At 52.0% G+C, this 16395-nt stretch overlaps 1 protein-coding gene across 1 annotated transcript in view; it reads left to right on the top strand.

The window, feature by feature from the left end:
* The first annotated feature begins 1376 nt into the window (after positions 1 to 1376).
* The window catches only part of Ap3d1 (adaptor related protein complex 3 subunit delta 1), a 36086-nt gene continuing 21067 nt past the window's right edge, over positions 1377 to 16395 (top strand). The window contains exons 1-5 of the mRNA XM_057771484.1: positions 1377 to 1731; positions 11009 to 11104; positions 12975 to 13055; positions 14275 to 14355; positions 16216 to 16323. Coding sequence (XP_057627467.1) covers positions 1636 to 1731; positions 11009 to 11104; positions 12975 to 13055; positions 14275 to 14355; positions 16216 to 16323 — 462 coding nt within the window. The 5' untranslated portion in view covers positions 1377 to 1635. The remainder of the gene's footprint in view (positions 1732 to 11008; positions 11105 to 12974; positions 13056 to 14274; positions 14356 to 16215; positions 16324 to 16395) is intronic.

Here is a 16395-nt window from a genome sequence, read left to right as displayed (position 1 = left end):
TTCTTCCAGAGGTCTTGAGTTCAATTCCTAGCAACCACATGGTGGCTCACAACCATCTGTAATGAAATCTGGTGCCCTCTTCTGGCCTGCAGGGATACACAGGGATACAACACTGTATACATAATAAATAAATAAATATACATAAATAAATGAATAAATAAACATAATAAATAAATAAAAATAAATATTAAAAAACTGTTTAAAAAACATGTTTTTAAAAAATTCCTTTAGCTAGGCAGTGCTGGTACTTTTATCCCAGCACTCAGGAGGCAGAGGTGGGTTCAAGGCCAGCCTGGTCTACAGAGTGAGTTCCAGGACAGCCAAGACTACACAGAGAGACCCTGCCTCAAAACCAATATTTCTTTTACAAGCTGCTTTGGTGATGATGTTTTTCACAGCAATGGGAAAGTGACTGGGTCAATGTCTGTGCCACTTTTGTGCCTGGTGCCAGAGGCTAGAAGAGGGCTACGGATGCCCCATGGAACGACTGTGAGTCACCATGGGCGCTGGGAATGAACCCGTGATCCCCAGAAGAGCAGCCATCTCTCCAGCCCCACTTTTGTCATTTATTTTTCAGTATTGGGGATTTAATCTAGGGCTTCGTGCATGCGAGACTCAGTATGAGACTCACTTCTGAGCCATTCACCTTAACCCCTCACTGAGGTTCTGAGAGGAAGTCTACACCCTGATCCTGTACTGTACCCAGTCTCACAGGGGCTTTCATGATGGATGACCACGCCCCCAGCTCCTCAAGGAGGGATTTGAGGCAGGGGCATTACTGCTGTGTCAGTCCCCAATCTCTACATTTACATTTGTGTATAGCCATTACAGTATTCAAGACTGGCCCTGAACTTCAGATTCTCCTGCCTCTGCCTCCCGGGTGCTAGGATGACAGGGAGGTTGATGGCGTGCGCCTCTGTTGGTATTGGTAGACAGGGTTTCGTACAGACGCTCCAGTCTCAGCCTCTGGACTCCTGACGACGATTCCCGCTGCGTCACCTCTTAGACTCAGACAAGGCTGAGCTGGAGGAAGACTTCACCAGGAACTTGAGGAATAAGTTCCACGTGGGAGCTCCGCCCTCACTTCGCCGCGCCCACACCAGACCACGCCCACTGCTGTCATTCCGTGGCGTGGGGAGCCCCCCCACCGCACACTTGGCGTCCGCCTTAGGAGGCGCGGTTAGGACGCCCGTGGGTGCTGCTCATCAATGAGACTTCGGGGCGCTGCACGGGAAGGGGCGAACTGCAAGGTGGCCACGGGCGGTGTCTGCTTTCCTATTGGGTGGCGTGTGGTTGTCAAGGAAACTGCAGTGAGGGGGCGGGGCTTCCTGGTGGGGCGGGGCTTCCGGGACGCCGAGGCTCTCCGTCAGCTGACCCACCGCCATCTTGGCCGCCATTTGCGAACGGCCCTGAGCTCGGAGGCGAGGGGGCTGTAGCAGCGGGGCCGCCTTGGCCGCCCCTCTCCTCAGACTGGTCTCGGGCCGCGGCCGTCGCTCTGGCCTCCACGTCACCCGCTCCGCGGCGGCCGGAAGCGCAGCGCAGCGCGCGCCCGAGGTGTGATCGCCGCGTCCCCGCGCCTCCCAGGGCCGAGGCGGCGGCGTTCCCCTCGGAGGCCGCAGCTCGCGGGCCGCCGCGATGGCCCTCAAGATGGTCAAGGGCAGCATCGACCGCATGTTCGACAAGAACCTGCAGGATCTGGTGCGCGGCATCCGCAACCACAAGGAGGACGAGGTGAGCCGGCGCGGAGCGGGGCTGCCCGGCTCTTCCCGCCTGCTCGAGAGCCGCAGCGCCGCGCAGCTTCGCTTGGCCTCAGTTTACCCCCCAGCAGCTCCTGTCGGCTTGAAACAGACGCTGCCCCAAACGGCTCCGGTGTCTCCTCTGGCGTCACCAGGGGCCACTCCCCGGGCCTCCACCCTGTCCACTAGGAGCCAGCGCTGGCCAGAAGCCCCGGTGTTAGGTCTTGCAGTTGAGGCCACCCCTTGAGCCTCAGTTTACCTGCTCGCAGGGGAGCCGGCCTCCCAGAGAGCTAGCGCGGCGGTGTGCGTGCTTAGGCCGAGGTTCTGGGAGCAGAGCAGTCAGGTGACCCTCCCTCCCAGGGAACCAAGGCACGGGTCCAGCCTGCCAGGTCTCAGTTCCTGTCCCCCGATCCCCCGAACTACCATGTTTGCAGCCCGAGTCCCAGGGGTGTCCTGGAATGGGGAAGCCTAGAAGTCAGGGTGTAGGAGCGATCTTTCCAGAAGTTAAGCTGTGACCACGAGCCTGCTTCCTTTCCCCCCCAGCCTGTGACCTAGATTAAGGAGAAGTGAGATAGCGGCCGCCTCCCGCCTGACTCAGTGGAAGGCCACAGGCCTGCCTGTGCAGGAAGGCCGTCCTGAAAGGGGGCACCCGGGACAAGGACCTTTTGGACCTGGTTGCTTGTGACACAGAGTTCAGGAAGCAGACCCCTGACTGGGACCATAGTTTCTCTGTAGCGCCCCTCTTCTGGCTGCTACGCCAGTGGAAGTAGCTGACTGGCCTGCATTTTGCTGAGAAACTTGAACTTTCCTTTGTGCTCTCTTGTGGTCCTCTGCTCTGAAAGGGAGCCCATGCCTCCTCATGCCTCCCCGTTCACCCGGTCAGTGAGTGTCCTCTGGGAAGCCTGCAGCAGTGCCCTGCGGAGAGGTTACCTACGTTTTAGTTTGGGTTCCTCAAACAGGCTCTAGCAGATACATAACCCATGCTGGCTTGAAGCTCATGATTCTCCTGCCTCAGCCTACCCAGTGGCTGGGATGACTGATTCTTAGGGGCGTGTGCCATGGCCTCAGGAGCCTGTGTTGTGCTTTGCTCTTCATGATCCCCACCCCAAGGCACCTGTCTTCATTTGGAATTGGTGTGGATGGCCTGCCTGCTCCACAGGTATCCATGGAGGCGTGCTATATATAACATCGGGTTGTTGTTTGTTTTCCCTAGTGTCTTTGGTGTGAAACACGTGTACAGTGGAGGGAGTGCTTTCAGTAGTGCAGAGCCGGGCCGGTGCAGAAAGCCCTCCAAGGCCTCATCTACATGGCTTCTGCCGCTGGCCGCCTGGCCATTCTAAGATTGGTTGTGAGCCTACCTTTAACTGCTAGACATCCCTCCTTCTTGGAGACTATCCTGCTCCTGCTTGGGGACCATTGTCAAGGTCCTGAGTGTGTTGTCAGGGGCCCAGCACTGACTGTGGGCACTTGCTCCGTTGGGGGTGCTGATGCAGGGCAGTCACTGCTGGGCAGCCTTGCAGCAGAAGCTATGCACTGACCATCACTTGCTTGGCAGTGTGGTTGACACAGATATCACTGTGCAACCCAGACTGGCTTAGGAGCTGTAATCTTCCTGCCTTAGCCTCCCAAGTATTTGAAGTGTAGGTATGTGCACTCTGGAAGTTTTGTGGGTTTTTAGTTGGTTTTTGAGATGATCTTTTATTTATGGTTTTTCAGGACAAAGTTTCTCTTCTGTAACAATCCTGACTGACCTGGAACTCACTCTGTAGACTAGACTGGCCTCGAACTCAGAGATCTACCTGCCTCTGTCTCCCAAGTGCTGGAATTAAAGGTGTGCACCACCACTGCCCAGCTCTCTATTTTTCAAAGGTTACTTTCCTTTATGTAATAAGTGTGTATTTGTGTGTCTGCCGTGTGTGTGGATGCCTGCAGAGCCAGGTGAGGGCTCTGGATCTGCCTGCAGGAGCTGTAGTTACAGTTGGTAGTGAGCCTCTGGACATGGGTGCTGGGAACCAAACTCAGGTCCTCTGCAAGAGCAGCAAGCCCTCCTTTTTTTTTTTTTTTCCTCCCGAGACAGGGTTTCTCTGTGGTTTTGGAGCCTGTCCTAGAACTAGCTCTTGTAGACCAGGCTGGTCTCGAACTCACAGAGATCCGCCTGCCTCTGCCTCCCGAGTGCTGGGATTAAAGGCGTGCGCCCTCTTAACTGCTGAGCCACCTCTGGTCTCCAGCCTTTAAATTCTTAGCACCTCCCACCAGCTGTGACCTGGGAGACTCCAGGTATTGGTGGAGCTCTATTTACTAAGCTACATCCTCCATCTTTGCCTTGAGCTATGCTTCACTATGTAACCCCTGGCTGACCTCCAGCTCGCTCAGATTCGCCTGCCTCTGCCTCCTGAGTGCTAGCATTAGAGGTGCGCTGTGCTTGCTTATATCCTCCTGTAAAACTTTTTTTTTTTTTTTTTTGGTTTTTCTTTTCTTTTTTTTTTTTTGGTTTTTCGAGACAGGGTTTCTCTGTAGTTTTGGAGCCTGTCCTGGAACTAGCTCTTGTAGACCAGGCTGGTCTCGAACTCACAGAGATTCGCCTGCCTCTGCCTCCCGAGTGCTGGGATTTTTTTTTTGGTTTTTCGAGACAGGGTTTCTCTGTGGCTTTGGAGCCTGTCCTGGAACTAGCTCTTGTAGACCAGGCTGGTCTCGAACTCACAGAGATTCACCTGCCTCTGCCTCCCAAGTGCTGGGATTAAAGGCGTGCGCCACCACCGCCCAGCAAAACTTTGTTTTTTTTTTTTTGGTTTTTCGAGACAGGGTTTCTCTGTGGCTTTGGAGCCTGTCCTGGAACTAGCTCTGTAGACCAGGCTGGTCTCGAACTCACAGAGATCCGCCTGCCTCTGCCTCCCAAGTGCTGGGATTAAAGGCGTGCGCCACCATCGCCCGGCAAAACTTTGTTTTTTATAACACACTTTTGATGTTGTTAAATAAGAACAGAAAGCATCCTTCCCACTCAACTTCCCCCGCTCCTTCAAAGAAGCCACTTCCATAGCAGGCATAACTCCTTGGCCTCTATCCTAGGTACCTTTCAGAAAGTCAAAAAAAAAAAAAAAGCAAAACAAAAGCTTACACTGCAGAGTACCCCTGGAGTAAGTTTTTCTGCAGCAAGCCAGATCTCCAAACATCCAGCTGCATTTAGCTCAGCACTTTCTGTAAGCTTCCTCTGGGCACTGGCCGGTCTGTACGGTGCAATCAGGCCAGCCTAGTTTCTGAAATGCTGGTGTCGCTATCTCATGGGTTTTTAGCTGTTCCCCTTTGATGGAATATTCCACGAGCTGGGTGGAGACATGTCTTCTCTGTGGCAATGTCTCTAGAGCTAGGATTTCCAGATTTCCAGAAGATATCCCTTGTTACTGTTGGTCCTGCTCCATTGCCTGGCTCTTGGAAGTTTCTAGGAACTTCTAGGACCAGAAGTGCTCTCTGGTACTTGTGTCACCCCATTAGTGACTGATGGTGACATCCCAGGTGACTCTCAAACACCCCCCCCACCCCCACCCCGCTCAGGAAGGAGGTAGATTGACTCTGTGCATCTGTACCCTGTGTGTCAAGGCCCCTGCCATTCTGCTCCAGCTGGTGACCAGGCTTCATTCACCACTATAGTCTGACCTTGTTGGACTTGGCTACCACCATAGCATGTTTCTTTCTAGCCACCCACAGGTGTGTTCAGTCCTGTCCTCAGGGTCAGGGACTGCTCCAGGTCCTGGGTTGGACTTTTGCTTGAAATAAATACTAGCCTGGCTCCTTGACAGGCACTAGCCTGGCCTCCTTGACAGGCTGGGAGCTCATGGCTGTTCCTGTGACCTGTGCTTGAAGCTGCCTGTGTCCTTTGCTCTGCCTTGGCCATTCTTTTCCTGCTTATTTTGTGCCCAGCACAAATGCCTGATGCTCTCAATTTTTTTTTCTTTTTTCTTTTTTTGGATTTTCGAGACAGGGTTTCTCCGTAGCTTTTGGTTCCTGTCCTGGAACTAGCTCTTGTAGACCAGGCTGGTCTCGAACTCACAGAGATCCACCTGCCTCTGCCTTCCGAGTGCTGGGATTAAAGGCGTGCGCCACCGCTGCCCGGCTCAATTTTCTTTTAAAGATTTATTTATTATATATGCAAGGTTATGCCTGCAGGTATGGCTGCACACCAGAAGAGGGCACTGGGTCTGATTACAGATGGTTGTGAGCCACCATGTGGTTGCTGGGAATTGAACTCAGGACCTCTGGAAGAGCAGCCAGTGCCCTTAACCTCTGGATACTCTCTACTTTTTACTTTTAGACAGTGTCGCTGTGTTGCCCAGGTTTGTCTTTTTGTGATAGTAGAACTTTTGGGCCAGTTCTTTTTTTTTTTTGGTTTTTCGAGACAGGGTTTCTTTGTGGCTTTGGAGCCTGTCTTGGAACTAGCTCTGTAGACCAGGCTGGTCTCGAACTCACAGAGATCCGCCTGCCTCTGCCTCCCCAGTGCTGGGATTAAAGGCGTGGGCCACCATTGCCCGGCTTTTGGGCCAGTTCTTTATGGGCGTGTTTTTTACCCCTGAGCTACATCTCTAGTCCTCATTGGGGGGGGTTCTAGGCAGGGGCTCCACCCATGACCACACCCCCAAACTACTGCTGGGGGAATCCTGGTGTTTGGGGGGGTTCTACCTCTGAGCCACACTCCTAACACTGTCTTTACTTTTCATTTTGAGATGGGTTATGCAGAGTTGCCCAGGCTGAACTTGACATCAAGATCCTTCAACATCAACTTCTTTTTTTTTTTGGTTTTTCGAGACAGGGTTTCTCTGTGGTTTTGGAGCCTGTCCTGGAACTAGCTCTTGTAGACCAGGCTGGTCTCGAACTCACAGAGATCCGCCTGCCTCTGCCTCCCGAGTGCTGGGATTAAAGGTGTGCGCTACCACCGCCCGGCGAAAATATTTATTTATTATGTATACAATATTCTTTCTGTGTGTATGCCTGAAGGCCAGAAGAGGGCACCAGACCTCATTACAGATGGTTGTGAGCCACCATGTGGTTGCTGGGAATTGAACTCAGGACCTTTGGGAGAGCAGGCAATGCTCTTAACCACTGAGCCATCTCTCCAGCCCCAACATCAACTTCTTGATTAACTCAAAGGACAGATACTGGAATCCCTTTGGATCGTGTTTCCTTTGCTCAATTTGCTTGCTTATACAGAGGCTTTAGCTCCCCCCTAGGACTTCTCTTTGTAAGTTAGGCTTCCTATGCTGCTATCTGGGTTCCATGTAGTCTCCAGTCCAGATGTCACCTGTCACCTTACTTCCCAGGCTCCCTGCACATCCACATTCCCTTTCTGTGTTGCAGGTGGGGCCAGTTCTCCATCTCTTGGTTTCTCCGCTGTAGCCATGGGAGCCACAGCTCCTGGCTCAGTCTTGCTCCTACTTTGGGTGACTTGGATGCCCTGAGGTGACTTTTTCCCACCAGAAGTGCCCATGTGAGACCTCTGAACACATGCCCTCCAGTGACAGGAGGAATTCTGCAGATGGGATCAAATTGTGGATCCTCAACTGGGCATCGTCTTGGATCATCTGGACCCGTCTCACCATCGGGTCCTCTGGGAAGCAGGAAGGGGAAAATGGCGGAGCCTGGGAGACTGCAGCAAGTTCTAGGGGAAGGAAGGAGCCGTGAGCTTCTGGATGCTGGGACACGCAGGATGTAGGTGCTCCCTGGAGCCACATGAGTGATAGCTGTGCTCGCCTAGACAGTAACCCAAGGAGGCTCCGATGTCCTGTGATGATATGCCCACATGAACCAGTTCCTGTCCTGAAGTTGAAGTATCCCTGTCTCCCAGAACGTGAGCCATGTTGCTTGTCAGCCCCTCCTGCCACAACTGCCTGCTTATGAGCAGGCTGGTATAGTCCTTATCGGACACTTGGGTTTTTCTGTGTTTTTTTTTTATGACAACCCCCTTGCCAGGCTCACCTGGGGAACCAGGATTCAGTACTCAACCAGGAAGTGGAAGCTGGGCCATTGGTTTCTGCCTGGCTTCTCTGGGTTTGGCAGCTGCCTTCTTATCAGCCTGAGAAAGCAGCCCCCTCTTTTACAATGCCAGTTGGCACAGAGCACTCTCCTGGAAGAAGGCACAGGCAGGAAGGTCCACCTTTAAGGCCAACCTGGGCTACACAGTGAGGCATGTTTGCGAAGTCCAGGGCTGTGGTGTAACAGTGGTGAGCAGGCGCTGGGCTGCCCAAGGCCTTGGACTTCTTCCCCAGCACCACAGGAACAAAAGTATCTGGAGAAAGTGTGTCTGCCCTGTTTTTATTTTGTCTGTCTGTCTGTCTCTTCTCTACTACTATGTTGTTTCAAGGGATCAAGCTTGGGTTCAGGCTTGGCTTTCATTTCTTTTAGAGACAGGATCTCACTCTGTAGCCCAGGCTGGTTTCAAACTCAGAGATCCTCCTGCCTCCTCCACCTTTTTAAGTACTAGGATGACAGGAATGCACCTGCAGCCTGAGGAGATACCAGCCCTTCTGTGTCTAGACAGGCCTTAGTGTCCATGTAGAGGTCAAAGGACAGCTTGCAGAGTTTGTTTTCAGGAGCATACCTTTGTTGCTGTTTTTATTTTATGTTTTGAGATAGAGTATCTCTATATAGGCATGGGTATCATGACAGTTGGGATAAGGGATGCATGTTTGTACACCATGGGCACACAGTGCCTGGAGAGGCCAGAAGAGGGCACTGGATGCCCTGGAACTTGAGTTATAGTCCTTGTGAGCTGCACATCAGACCCTGGCCCAGTGAAAGAGCACCCAGTGCCTTTAACTGCTGAGCATCTTAGCCCTGTGCTGCTTCTTGAATTGGGAATTTCTTTTCTTTCTTTCTTATTTTTGTATGGTTTTTCAAGACAGGGTCTCACTGTGTAGCCCTTGCTGTTCTGGAACTCACTCTGCAGACCAAGCTGGATTTGAACTCAAAGAGATCCACCTGCCTCTGCCACCTGAAGTTCTAGGATTAAAACCATGTGTCACTGCTCCTGGCTAAAGTATGAGTTTCTTGTCGCTCACCAAATGGGGGAGTGGTTTGAGTTGCTGTTTTAAAAAATATTTTCCCTCTTCTGTTCTCTGTTTCCCCCCTGGGATTTTCATGTGTGGCAAGCAGTACACATCTGAGGCAATCTCTGACGCTCCTGATATGGACAGGTTGGCCTGTCCATTACTCCTGAAGTTTCTGTCTCCACCTGGGATTGCACATGTCCTCAGCACGAACAGCGCTTTACCCACTGAGCCATATTTAATGTATTCTGTGTTGTGCCTTCATGTTTGCCTGCAGGCATCAGATTCTATTAGAGATGGTTGTGGGAATTGAACTCAGGACCTCTGGAAGAGCAGTCTGAGCTATTAACCTGAGCAATTTTGCCAATCCTTTTTCTTTTAAGATTTATTTATTTTTTAATGTCGAATTCTCTGTCTGCATGTATGCCTTTATGCCAGAAGAGGGCATCAGATCCCACTGTAGATGGTTGTGAGCCAGTATTACTAAGAATTGAATTCACCGCTGCAAGAGCAGCCATTGTTCTTAACTGCTAAACCATCTCTCCAGCCCCTCTTTGTTTCTTTTTTAATTTGGGTTTTTGAGTCAGGGACTTTGCTATGTAATCCAGTCTGGCCTGGAATTTGAGGCAGTTCCCCTGCCTCGGTCTCTCAGGTACTGTGATTACAGGCTTGCCCTACCAGACCTGGGGAGTAGAGTCTCTTTAGGTTGTGTTTTGGGCAACAGTAGCCTTCTATCCTGAAAACCAGGAGGATATTGCAGAGACTGTGAACATGCAGCTTCTGAGTCCTGGTGGAGCGCTGCTCTGAGTATTTGGGAAGGCATTGCTTGCCAATCAGAACTCTGGCACTCCTTGAGTTCCCACTTGGTTCCACTCTTCAAGCTCCACCCCCCCTCCAGCTGAGGGTCCACCCCTTTCACAGATGCTGACCTTGGGTTCTTCCCTTTTCAATCCTTGACAGTCCCAGTTCTTTTTTTTTTTTTTTTTTTTTTTTGGTTTTTCGAGACAGGGTTTCTCTGTGGTTTTGGTTCCTGTCCTGGAACTAGCTCTTGTAGACCAGGCTGGTCTCGAACGCACAGAGATCCGCCTGCCTCCGCCTCCCAAGTGCTGGGATTAAAGGCGTGCGCCACCACGGCCCGGCCAGTCCCAGTTCTTTGAAGGGAGAGGCAAGGTCATTCCTGCAGCAGGGCGATGCCAAGGATCCCCGAGTGTCATTTAGTGTCTTGAGGTGGACTGTGTGACACTTGTTCCATTGAACTCAGTCCAGATCATAAAATATTGAGGAAAGTACTCTGATTAGCCAGGCATGGTAGCCCATGCCTGCCATCCCATGGGGGTCAGGAGTTCAATACATGGCAATCTGGGCTATATGAACCCCAAGAGGCCAAAATGAACCAATCTGTTGTTGAGAGGGTGCTGAACAACTGTGGCTCTTCCCCATGCTAGGAACAAGACACCCTGGGCAGTGATGGTTCCACAAGCAGCCTATTAGGTCAGCTTTATGGGACCTTGGGGTGGAAGCTGATACCCACGGGAGTGTAGTAGAGGGCTCTGGGGTGTGGCAGTGCTGCACCTCTGATGGGGTTGCTGGTTCCGCTGTCACGACAGAGCCAGGCTCCATGCCCTGCTGTGGCTGCACCTCAGTGGCTCCTCCAGCTCCTGCTGTCCCGGGGGCTGCTTTGACTCCTTTTGTGCTTGTCCTGAAGTGGTGTAGGCGGCACTGCCCAGGGCCCACATCTCACTTTCTCTGGACTTTGTGCCTCAGTCCTCTTAAGTTGACCTGTGTGACCCAAGAAGTCTTTTAGTGTATTTGCTGAGCTTGTGCCAGGGGAGGGGGGAGGTCAAGGGTGAATACTAATGAGTGGGACTGTGCAGAGAAGCCCATGGGCGGAAAAGGGGGTTCAGTGGGCTCTGTAGCAAAGGTGTATCAGGCAGGTGACTGCAACACTACCTAGGTCCAGAATTCTGCCTTCCTTTCCTCCAGCTGAAACCCTGTCACCAAGAAGAGTCACTAGCCTCTCCCAGTTCCATAGAATTCCAACCCTAGATTCCCCTGTTCTGAATTTTCCAACCAGTAGAGAATAGGTGCCCAGTTGGACTTTGACACACAGCTAGGGTTCAGGTCTCTGTGCAGCCAAGCTGGCTCGACTCTCCGTCCTGCCTACCTCCTTGAGCAACTGCTGGCAACCTCAGGCCTGGCCACTGATTGTCCCGCATCACACTGCTGTCTCCCACCCAGGCCAAGTACATCTCTCAGTGCATCGACGAGATCAAGCAGGAACTGAAACAGGACAACATCGCTGTGAAGGCCAACGCTGTCTGCAAGCTCACCTACGTGAGTGCCTTCCTTGTGGGCCTGCCTGCCTGCTTGTCTGTCTGTCCATCTTACATTGCTGCTGTGTGCAGCGCAAGGCTTGTGCAGAGTCCTGCCTGATGCTCTTGTGCAGGTTGGGCATGTGGTGCAGAAGCTCCAGTTCTGAACCTGTCCTTTGACCACAGGGCAGGAGGATGTGCCTGACCTCTGCCCCCATTCCTCCTCAGGTTGGGAGACAGGTACCATGCTGATTCTCTGTACTAGAGTGTGGCACAAGGCCGTCACTAACCATTGTAGGAAAATTTGCCCTTCTCTATTTTTTGAGACTGTTTCTCTCTGTAGTCCTGGTTATCCTGGAGCCCACTCTGTAGACTAGGCTAGCCTTGAACTCACAGAGATCCACCTGCCTCTGCCTCCAATTAATGGCATGAGCCACCATGCTAGCTCTTATTTATTTATTTATTTTGGTTTTTCAAGACAGGGTTTCTCTGTGACTTTGGAGCCTGTCCTGGAACTAGCTCTTGTAGACCAGGCTGGTCTCGAACTCACAGAGATTCACCTGCCTCTGCCTCCCAAGTGCTGGGATTAAAGGCATGCGCCACCACCGCCCGGCCCAGCTCTCTTTTTTAATTTTTTTTTTTTTTTTGTTTTGTTTTGTTTTTCAAGACAGGGTTTCTCTGTGGCTTTGGAGCCTGTCCTGGAACTAGCTCTTGTAGACCAGGCTGGTCTCGAACTCACAGAGATTCACCTGCCTCTGCCTCCCGAGTGCTGGGATTAAAGGCGTGCGCCACCACCACCTGGCTCTTTTTTAATTTTTTTAAAATTACAATTTTTTTTTGTTTTGTTTTTGGTTTTTTTTGGTTTTTTGAGACAGGGTTTCTCTGTGGTTTTGGAGCCTGTCCTGGAACTAGCTCTTGTAGACCAGGCTGGTCTCGAACTCACAGAGATCCGCCTGCCTCTGCCTCCCGAGTGCTGGGATTAAAGGCGTGCGCCACCACCGCCCGGCTTAAAATTACAATTTTTGTGTGTGTGTGTATATGCAAGTATGTCATAGTCCTTGTATAAGTGACAACTTGCAGGGCCTGATTTTCCATTATTTGAGTGACAGGACTCAAACTCAGGTCATTAGACTTGGCAGTAGGTGTCTTTATCTGCTGAGTCTTCTTGTTAGCCCTTTTGTTTTTTGAACAGTGTTTGGATTGAATTCAGAGCCTGGTACCATTGAGGCAAGTGCTCTCCTAGGCAGCTGCACCTCACCTATGCATACACACTGTTTTTGTTTTTTTTCCTCGGGAACTCTGTAGACCAGGCTGGCCTCGAACATGTGCACCACCACCCAGCTCTCCTTGTTAGTTTACTTTTTAAAAAATATTTATTTATTTATTATGCATACAATATTCTGTCTGTGTATATGTCTGCAGGCCAGAAGAGGGCACCAGACCCTGTTACAGATGGTTGTGAGCCACCATGTGGTTGCTGGGAATTGAACTCAGGACCTTTGGAAGAGCAGGCAATGCTCTTAACCGCTGAGCCATCTCTCCAGCCCCCCTTGTTAGTTTACTTAAGTGCTGGATTGGAAGCCCAGTCTCTCACATGCCAGGCAGGGACTTTTCTGCTGAGCCACACCCTTAGAGCGAGGGGGATTCTCTGTGAAGGATTCTAGGTGGTGCTGCTTCCCTGAGGAACTCTCCCTCTGAAGTACCTCCAGCCTTGTGAGAGTCATTTGTTGGAAAGAAAATATAAAAGTTTACAAGGAAGTGTGGTGGATGAAGTTTGTATGCTCAGATTGAATGCTTTTTGTTCCCCGACATGTGTTGTGAGTGCTCTGATTGTGGCTGGACCTTCGTGCCTTGTCTCCTGAGTACAAACTTCCGTGCTTCCCCCTTAACAGTTACAGATGCTTGGGTACGACATCAGCTGGGCTGCCTTCAACATCATTGAAGTCATGAGCGCCTCCAAGTTCACATTCAAGGTGAGGACCCAGAATGTCTGGTAGGCAGGTGTGCTATGTGTGCAGACCCTGAGCGAAGGGGGTCCTGTGGTCAGTGGTCCTGCTGTTGAAGGGAGACAGCATGCTTGCCCAGAAAGTGTCACATAGCCATCCTGCTAGTGGGGAGCGCCTGAGATGGATGAGGTAGCGGCAGCTTCTGCCTGGAGGACAGTGCAGGTGGAGTGCCAACCACCCTTCACTCCACCACCACCTTCTGGCTGTTTGTTTTTTTGTTTGTTTTGTTTTGTTTTGTTTTTCGGTTTTTCGAGACAGGGTCTCTCTGTGGTTTTGGAGCCTGTCCTGGAACTAGCTCTCGTAGACCAGGCTGGTCTCGAACTCACAGAGATCCACCTGCCTCTGCCTCCCGAGTGCTGGGATTAAAGGTGTGCGCCACCACTGCCCGGCTGCTGTTTGGTTTTTTGAGACAGGGTTTCTCTGTGTAGCCCTGGCTGTCCTGGAACTTGCTCTGTAGACCAGGCTGATCTTGAACTCAGAGATCCACCTGTCTCTGCCTCCCGAGTGCTGGGGTTAAAGACATGGGCCACCACCGCCAAGTTTGACGCTGGTTAGGGATGACTGTGACTTTTCACACCGTGGACTGGCTTTGGACCCCCTGTAGCTGAGATTGGTTTTGAATGGCAGTCTTCTGCCTCTGCCTCCTGAGTGTTTCCATGACAGAGTGTGCCACCCTATACAACAGTAGCAGTGTTTGATTGGAGCATACCTGACCCAGGTGGCCAAGGCTGATAGCACTACTGTCTCAGGGGCTCTGATGCCTAGTGGGGTTATTGTCATGGCGGGTTATTTCATAGCCTCTGGTAGACACCCTTGGACACAGTGGTCCCTTTAGATATTTTTCCGTTACCTGTTTTATTCCATGCATGTGTGCCATATGCTGAACATACCCAGCCCCCAAACAAGTCCCTCTTCTGAGAGATGGAGTGGTAGGTAATCACGAGAACCAGGGGCTGCCTGCTGTGTGTGTATACAGCAGAGTGGGTAGAACTGTCTGCACGTACTGAGAGGGGCATTAGGGAAGAGCCTTGGAGCCTGTCCTCCCTAGGAGCTCCTAAGAGACTCAGGTGCTCCGTCGTTGTCATCCTTTGTCCATAAGAGTTTGCTGGGTGCTCCTGGTGGGCCTGCAGTGGCCCACGGGCTCCAGGTGGCTCTAGCTCTGATGCTGTGGCTATTGATTCTGTAGCGTGTCGGCTACCTTGCCGCCTCCCAGTGCTTCCACGAAGGCACCGATGTCATCATGCTGACCACCAACCAGATCCGCAAGGTAGGCCCTGATGCTTTCTTACCACTCAAGTGAGCTACAGAAGTCGACCACTGAGGGCCCTGTCATTGGTGCACTTCCCTGCCTGGGTCAGCTTTGGAAGACCGTGTTACTGCTCATATTTCCTACCTCTGGAGGGCTTGAGACTGGAGCTTTCTGCATGTCCCTCCCCACTCCCCATTAGTACTGCCGGGCAGCTACAGTCGGTCCCTCCAGAACCCCAGTGCCCGTGGATGTTCTTGGCCATGCCCCTCCCCTTCCTGCCTGCCTTGTGCTGCAGACCCTTTATAATTTCTGTCATAGGACAAACCCTATATTCATAAATGCTGGAGTAAGGGCATGACCCCTGCAGCACAACCTTCAGATTTTTGTTTTTTGTTTGTTTTTGTTTGATTTTTCGAGACAGAGTTTCTCTGTGTAACAGCCCTAACTGTCCTGAAACTAGCTCTTGTAGACTGGGCTGGCCTCCCAAGTGCTGGGGTTAAAGGCATGCACCCCCACCACTCGTCTTGAGGCTGGGGTTTTAGGAGTGTGTTGTGGGCAGGTAGGTGTCAGGTGGAATAGGGAGCTCTTGGTGCTGGTAAGGATGGATCCTGGCTGAGGGTGAGGCTGGAGGTGCAGGGCTGAGTGGTACCATGGCGAGCCACTTGGGCAGTGTGTCAGGGTTATGGAGTCATTCAGGCAGGAGGCCTGGGTGAGCCAGAGCACTTGGAGGAGCAGATCGTGGGTTGGTCAGGCATTCTGAGAAGAACAGGGGTCTAAGTGACTGGGTCCTTCTGGGAGCAGTAGGGACCCAGGTTGGCGGGGCCTTCTAAAGGACAAGGTCCTGGATGTGTGGGCCTTGTGGGGAGAAGCTGCATCTGAGAGGCCAGGCTCTGAGAGGAAACTGGGCTCTAGGAGGGAGGTGAGTGGGGTTGGTTTGGGGTTGAGACTGGCTCTTGGTACATCAGCATCTAGCTGTTTGTGTGCCTCCAGTGTGTGAGGCCAGGGATTAGGCCTCCCTGTTTAAGAGACATGGGAGCTTGGAGAAGGTTGGGGAGTTACTGCTGTCCTTAGCATTTGCTGATGTCCTGACTGGGCCCTGGTGTCTGTGTAGCAAGGGACCTGTGTGCTGACTCAGCACAGGCACATGTTGTCCCAGGCCTCTGCAGTCCCGGTGCAGTTTAAAACAGCCTGGAAGGGCAGTGCTCTCATTGCTCACTCCTTTTCTTCTCTGTCTGTTTGGGCGGTGATACTGTGACGTCTGGCCTCTGAGGGCAATTGGCTGTGCGTAGCTTCTGATGCTTTCTGAGCCCACTGCACAAGCAAAGGCCTTAAAGCTTCCAATATTCTGCCAATTATTACTCAGCACACCTCAGGGTGTCCATGACATAGCTGGGAAGCCCTTCAAAAGTGGATGGTGAGCCCTCCAATGACAGGTGCACTGCCTTAGTGAGAGCGGGGAGTCAGGACACCAGAAGAAATGGAGGCAGGTGGGGACAGTCTTCTGCCTCAGGTCCCCTGCTCATTAGAAGGATGAACTCAACACCGGTCCAGAGCCTCTCAGCTTGGAAACAGCCAGAGGACTGTCACTAGTATCATGGGGAGTCCCTGAGTAGAATCAGGTTCCTACAGCATTACTAGGAGCTGGGCAGTCCTTGCCTAGGAATTGTGACTTACAGAGTAGCCTCTGTCCCCAAGGAGTCCAGAGACGTGTTGGCTTCTATGTGGAACTTTCTAGTCCTCTGCCTCCAAACTGTGTTCCTGTTGATGGCAGCAAAGGAGCTATGAAACGCCACCTCCTGCTGGGCAGCAGTGTGACTGGGATACTGACATCAGATGGTCCCAGGGGACTGCACTGACACGCCTGCTGTCCCCTTACAGGACCTGAGCAGCCCCAGCCAGTACGACACTGGAGTGGCACTGACTGGTCTGTCCTGTTTTGTCACCCCAGATCTTGCCAGAGACCTGGCAAATGACATCATGACCCTGGTGAGTTTGTGTGTGCCTGCGCCACCCTTTACTTTCATCCAGTGATGCCCGGAGTTGAACTCTCGCTCTGAG

Source organism: Chionomys nivalis, chromosome 6 (assembly GCF_950005125.1).
Source record: "Chionomys nivalis chromosome 6, mChiNiv1.1, whole genome shotgun sequence".
Classification (NCBI taxonomy): domain Eukaryota; kingdom Metazoa; phylum Chordata; class Mammalia; order Rodentia; family Cricetidae; genus Chionomys; species Chionomys nivalis.
The sequence above is the reverse complement of the archived record's forward strand: the minus strand, read 5'-3'. Positions and strand labels throughout refer to the sequence as shown.